Source organism: Humulus lupulus, chromosome 6 (genome assembly GCF_963169125.1).
Source record: "Humulus lupulus chromosome 6, drHumLupu1.1, whole genome shotgun sequence".
Classification (NCBI taxonomy): domain Eukaryota; kingdom Viridiplantae; phylum Streptophyta; class Magnoliopsida; order Rosales; family Cannabaceae; genus Humulus; species Humulus lupulus.
Window position 1 is genome coordinate 150,742,813 of NC_084798.1, and position 6,990 is coordinate 150,749,802.

The 6,990-nt window shown below is 42.6% G+C and overlaps 1 protein-coding gene across 1 annotated transcript; it reads right to left on the minus strand.

Moving 5' to 3' along the window:
- Positions 1-5,615: 5,615 nt before the first annotated feature.
- On the minus strand, positions 5,616-6,059 carry LOC133785551 (uncharacterized). Its single transcript, XM_062224776.1, has one exon. It carries the CDS (start codon positions 6,057-6,059, stop codon positions 5,616-5,618), a length of 444 nt encoding a protein of 147 aa, XP_062080760.1.
- Between the last annotated feature and the right edge of the window lie 931 nt (positions 6,060-6,990).

Here is a 6,990-nt window from a genome sequence, read left to right on the forward strand (position 1 = left end):
TATGTATCATATTTCAATCATCCAAAGATGGGGCATTCAGCATGCTTACTTTACAGTTGCTAGCATAATAATGATCATGCATAAACACAGAGACTCATGCTCTGACCAATCTCATATTCATCATTCACGCCATGCCCTAATCACATATTTCTCGTGCATCACATGCATCACACTTAATCATCCAGCACGCCTCAACAATAACCATATGCAAATGGGAAAGATTGCCAAGCATTCAATATGCTATCAATGTTTACATTTAAACATCCAACATGCATCAAGAATGACCATGCATGTCACACATAGGGTGCAGTTTTCTTACCTAAGATTCGAGCTAGAATTAGTAAAAGAACAACTCTTGAGAACGATCAATTCTTTGATCCTTTAGCGGTCACCTAGTCATAACCAAAATATAGGATTCATCAATGAAAATGAAAACAAAGGTTCCCAAACCAAAACCTAGCCTCCGAGACATCAAACACTACTAAACCAGGTAGTAGGATCGACCCCGAGGCCTAAGGCTTGAATCCCCAAGCTAAAATCTCATTTCTGGCCAAAAATTCCCTATGGGCTGCGACCCTCCCTAGCTGTGCCGCGGCTTGCCCCTCAAATAGAGGCGGCCCTTCTCTGCCAAGCAACGTGGGTTCCGGCTCACCGTAGCCATGCCGCGGCTCATTTTGCAAAACAGCAAGAACCAGAATTCGTTCCCCTGCGCTCTCCTTGAAACCAACCCTTCAAACCAATCCCAAACATCAACCTAACACCCAATTCAACCCCTAAACTTCAGCTACAACTCACCCTTATCAAAACCCAAGTTAAACATCAACTTAGCTTCCATTAATTCTAACTATCCACCAAGGAATTACAAGCTGAAAACTTAAACCAAAACAGAGTAAAACCAGAAAACTAATGGCTGAAACTCACTGCAAACTTGAGATTAAACCCTCTTCAATGGATGAACCAACCCTATGAACTCAGCTCCTTGATTTCCTAGCTTATTCCTTCAAATTGGCATCAAAATTCCAAAGAGTGAAAGAGGGAAAACGGTGCATGGGTGAGGGAGAGAAAGAAGGTTATTGATGCTCTGTTTTTTAACAATTCGACAGTCTTCTAAACTCAAAGGGCTGATATATATCTTAGGGGTGAAAAGACTATTTTGCCCCTAGGTCAAATAAAGGCTTCTAAAAACTCTCAAGGGTAAAATTGTCCTTTCCCGCCTATCTCGTTAATTATAATTAACACCCTCTAATTCCCATAATTCTCAATATTCTCAAATACCAATAATTCACATCCCGTTACCCTTTAATTCCTGGCAACGTTCTAATCACCAATTACCCCGAGACTCACTCCGAGCCCCGAACTTAATCCCGTTATGACTAGACTGAAAACTTGCATTCCATGATCGTCTCATGCCGAATGGTTCGAACCAATCCACATATAATGTGGTATTATTTATAATTCACCCATATGCATGAAAATACACAATCACGCGCTCAACAGCCAAATTACCAAAATGCCCTTGCAATTAGAATATGAACCCATATGCATGCATTCACCATCATATAATAATATAATCCACATAAACATGCATATAATCATTAAATATCATAATAAATCAATTATGGCCCTCCCGGCCTCATAATCAAGGTCCTAAACCTTATTAGGAAATTTGGGGCATTACAGAAAGCATAGTAGAAGTGTACTAGGCTACCATCACCACTATCCCTTACAAACGACTAGCACCGATAAGGAAAGATATGTCCAAAAGAGATACAACCAAGTTTTGTCATTTTCACAACGACTATGGTCATGACACCAACGAGTGCAACCAGCTTAAAGACAAGATAGAGTTCCTTATCAGGCAAGGACACCAGAGAAGATATGTACGAGCCATTGGAGGTTCTCAGCGAGAGGCTGAAGGAGGCAAGGAGCAGGCAGTTGTACGCCAATGCTCGACCCCTTTACAGCCAGCTCCAGTGGTGAGTACATTACTGACCATCTGTGGCGACCCACACCTGGTAGAGGATAGTGGGAAGGCAAGGGAGCGATACTCCTGAACCTTACGTCACGACTAGGACATTGAAATGCTAAACATAGAGGAGAAAACTCCCAAAAAATCTCGAACAGAGGAAGAACTGATAACTTTCTCTGAGCTTGACGCCCAGCATGTTCGGTTTCCCCATTCGGATCCTCAGGTCGTGGACGTTTAGATCGCCAATATGATGGTTAAGCTAGTGTTGGTGGATACAGGAAGCTCAGAAAACATTATGTACAAGTCTTTGCTGTAGAGGATGAAGTTTTCAGTGAAAGATTTGAAGCCATGTAACCAAACCATTTATGGTTTTTCTGGCGAAGGGCTCGCGCCAACGAGGTCGATCAAGCTTCCAGTCACAGCAGGAACTGCACCTGCGTACAAGACATTAATCAATACTTTTATAGTAGTTGATTGTACTTCTACATATAATGCTGGGATTGGAAGGCCTATTCTAGTGGACCTACGAGCCGTGACCTCGGTTTGGCACCTGGCCATGAAGTTTTCGATCAACGCAGGGGTAGGATGTGTGTTGGAAAACCAACAGGAAGGGCGGAAATGCTATAATTCCTCGATTACCAAGGCAAAAAGGGGTGGATTGAGAGAAAGAGACAAGAAAGGGTTACTATTGGCCAATGAAGTGCAACCCCAATCAGGTGAGCAGGTCACCAAATAGGGTGTTGCCCAAAGTGAGGATAGATCCTCTCTTTGGGGATTTTGAAGAAGACGTAGGACCAGTCGAGGACCTCGAGGAGGTCCAACTTGATGAGGCAGATCCGACCAGGGTTGTGAACGTCGAAAAAAACTTAGAGACAACAACAAAGCAAAAACGGGTGGAATTTTTATAGGAGAACCAGAAGGTATTTGCCTGGTCGCATAAGGATATGGTTGAGATTGACCCAGCAGTTATCAGCCATGTCTTAAACATAGATAAAAATTTTCCACCAGTACAATGAAAAAGGAGGCTGCTCGACAAAGACAGATCAAGGCCCTGATTGAGATGAAGTCGCCTGCCAAAATTAAAGATGTTGAAAGTCTAACTGGGAGGATTGCCGCTTTGGATAGATTCATTTCCAAATCAATGGAAAAATTCGTTCCATTTTTTAATCTTCTTATGGGAAATAAGAAATTCAAGTGGATGGAAGATTGCGAGCAAGATTTCCAGGCTCTAAAGTCTCATATGTCGCAACCACCGATTTTGTCCAAACTGGTCGAGAAAAAAACTTTATTCATCTATTTCACAGTCACCAAGTATGCTGCTAGTGTTGTCCTGATCAGAGAGGAGGAACATGTTCAAAAATTTGTGTATTATATAAGCAAGAGGCTAATAGGAGCAGAACTGCAATATTTTCCCATTGAGAAATTAGCCTATTGCTTGATTTTAGCCTCTAGAAACTGCGACCATACTTTCAAGCTCACCCCATCATAGTACTCACCGACCAGCCACTACGACGAGTCCTGCAGAAACCAGAAGCTACCGGTCGATTGTTAAAATGGGCAATTGAACTTGGACAGTTTGATATTTCTTACTCGCCACGAGCAGCTGTGAAGGGACAGGCTCTAGCCGTTTTGTCACAGAATTTATTGTGCTCCAAGATATAGAGCTGATAGATGAGCCTGAACTCCAAAGACAAACTCCTTCCTGGAAGTTGTTCGTAGATGGCTCTTCCAATGAGCACAATGCTGGAGCAGGTTTGATCTTAGTCACGCCCAAAGGACATTGATTCCACTGTACAATCAGATTTGATTTCATAACCTCCAATAACGAAGCCGAATACGAAGCTCTGCTCGTAGGATTAAGATTAGCCAAGGACATGGATATAATGTTACTTGAAGTCTACAGTGACTCCCAGTTAGTGGTTAATCAAAATATTGGAGAATATCAAGCCCGGGGTCTGAAGATGGTTGCTTATTTGAAGAAAGCAACGGACTTATGGCACGATTTGAAAAATATACTCTCCAGCAAGTACCTCGAGACCAGAACTCAAATGCTGATGCTTTGGCCATGTTGGTGAGCGTGAAGGATGCTGACACCTTGAACATAGTACCTGTCGAACATTTGTCTGCACCAAGCGTTCAAGCATAAGAGTCTTCCCTGGTAATTCAAGCAATAGACACATGGATGACGCCCTTCATTGAATACTTAGAACATGGAGTGCTTCCGACGGACAGAAAGAAGCAAGAACCCTCTAGAGGCAGTTGGCTCATTTTTTTCTGGTTGATGGAAATTTATATAGGAGAGGGTACTCGATGCCACTTCTAAGGTTTGTTTCAAAGGAAAAGGCCAAGGAGTTAATGCGAGTTAGTCCTGGGGGCAGAGTTTATAAAAAAAGATCCTAAGGCAAGGATACTTCTGGCCAACGATGAATGAGGACTCTGTGGATTTTGTTCGAAAGTGTGACAAGTGCCGAAGGTTCTCCAAGATACCACGAGTAGTCCCCAATGAGCTAAAACAAATGCAAAGACTGTGGCCATTCGCAATGTGGGGGATAGATTTGATCGGGTCTATACCCATGGGAAAAGGCAACGTCAAGCATGTTGTAGTTGCTGTTAACTACTTCACAAAGTGGGCTGAAGCTGAGCCACTTGCAACAATAACAACCAAGAAGGTGCTAGATTTTGTGGTCAAGAACATCGTGTGTCGCTATGGGTTGCCAAGAAAGATTGTCTCAGATAACGGCACACAATTTGACAGTGTTCTATTCACAGATTTTTGCGAAAGGCACGAGATTATCAAAAGTTTTTCTTCAGTAGCTCATCCGCAAGCAAACGGACAGATTGAAGTTGTCAACAAGACACTGAAGCTGGCAAATGGACTAGTCACTTATAAGTGTAAGATCAATTTTTTGATCACTCGTACAGACACGATTGTCCATTTATTATGAGAAATAAAAGGAACTGTGCGCAGCCAGTTATTCTTGCCAATTATTGTATTTATTACAAGTATTTGCTCATTACGTGTGTTTTTTTGCTATATAATCACTTTTTATAACTATTTTTATGAGCAGTAATGTTCGAACAGGTCGTGATCTTGGCAAGGGACCGAGGACCTTAAGCTCCTCAATCACTTGTGGGGCATATAAGGTACTAAGCAAGCAAAGCATATCAACAGGCATATGTAAACACCCGAGCAAAATAAGGGAAAGCATACTACGGTACTTAGAGTATTTTTCAAAATTTGGTTTAATTTTTTTTTAAATAAAAATAAAGTGCTATGCTAAGTTCGGTCATGCGAACAAATGTTATAATAAAGTGCAAATATTATAATATCAAAAGTAACATATTTTACACTGCGAGCAGTTGCTGCTCGGATGTAATTGTTAATTAAAAGGAGCGCTGCCTACGCAGTAAAAAATTGTCTTGACATCACGAACCGTGGTTCGTGTGTCCTAGTTACAAATTAAAATTAAATAAATAAAAATTATGGAACCGTAGGAGCAGCTAGAGGGTCTTGTTGGGGCTACTGGTCGATGGAAGTCCCAACATCCTCGTCAATGCCTTCAATACCCGTCGCCAAAGAGATCTCGAGGGATCCCTGAACTTTCTCCTCCTCTTCAGGGCGAGCAATGCATTTACCCAGTTCAGCCTACTTCATACGCTCTGGTAAATAATCAAAGTTTGCCTCGTGGTTTATTTTCCAGAACATATAAAAGCAGTTAAACGTTGCTACCCTGAACCTCTCAAGATCACTAGCATTGGTTTCTTCGAGCAATTTAACTCGCTCCTCCAACTCAGCAGTTTCTTTCCTGGTGATCGCCAGTTCATCTTGGAGTTTGGAGGCCTCTTTGTAGTTACTCACCGACGCCTCCTTGTACTTTTCTTTGGATTCAGTGACTTTGGTCAGGGCCTCCTTATGTTGCTTCAGCTCCTCGCCCAGCTTAGCAATCTTCTCCTCAGCAGCTCTTAGTTGTTCGACATTTTTCTCCTCGGCTGCCTTGAGCTGCTCAGCATGTTTGGCCTCGGCCACTTTGAGTTGCTCGCCAAGTCTCTCCTCAATAGCCTTACACTCTTTAGCACATTCGGCAGCCATCGCCTCCGAGCAATGCTAGCCAGTACCCAAGGTTAGAACTCCTTGTGATCAAAGAAAAGATAAAGTTGTTAGTAGAAATAAAAGGACATAGTAAACAATTAAAGCACAACAAAAATTGCAAGTTACACTGAGTGCTTCTTTCAGCCCGCGGTTGAAAATTTGGTCGACCTTCATGGAGCCAGTGTTGCTGATGGCTTCTCGGCTACGCCGATGCATTGATAGCTTCTTCAGCTTGTCGTTGGCTGAGTTGAAGGCTATGTTCATGATAGCCTCTCCTTGATTATTTCTTGAATTATCAGGAGGAGTCTGGTCTATGGGAGCTGGTGGAGGAGTCGGGTCGATGGGAACTAGTGGAGGAGTCTGGTTGACGGGAGCTGGAGGAGGAGTAGTTTCATTGGAAGGTACAGGTACAGAAGGATCCTTAGTCTGAGCCCTTTTCTTTGAGGGATCGCTATTGCTTTCCCTGAGATGCCGCCTGATTTCCTTCTTCATGCTCGCAGGAGCAGTGTTTTTGGGTTAGCTGTACAGGTCAAATGCGTCCTCGGAAGCCATGATTGCATGATATAAACAAACGATCAGGCAATATAAATTGAGATACTTACTAAAGCAAGGAAATAAGTGTAAGAAAATTCTAAGTAATATAACCGAGCTATTATTATTGGTCGATACATTATTTATGGTACTACTGCTACCCTCACTCTCTGCTTTGAAGAAGTCTGAATGTAAACTATTGATCACATATTTAAAGTTACCGTCCCCATTGAATAAATGACAGGGAATGAGCAAACTGTCTAAGAGTGAAAAGTCAGTACTGTTCTCATCAGAAGACTTGAGTATGGGCTCGGGGTGTTCGGGAAGTTTGTGCTTGCCCTTCTCGTGTGGGGTCGGTGCAGCAACAGCTTGTGGAATGCCGGAGGGTTCCCTGAGGGTC

What these genes read in the sequence shown, in the direction of transcription:
- LOC133785551 (XM_062224776.1), bottom strand. Translation starts at nt 6,059, where the DNA reads ATGGCTGCCGAATGTGCTAAAGAGTGTAAGGCTATTGAGGAGAGACTT.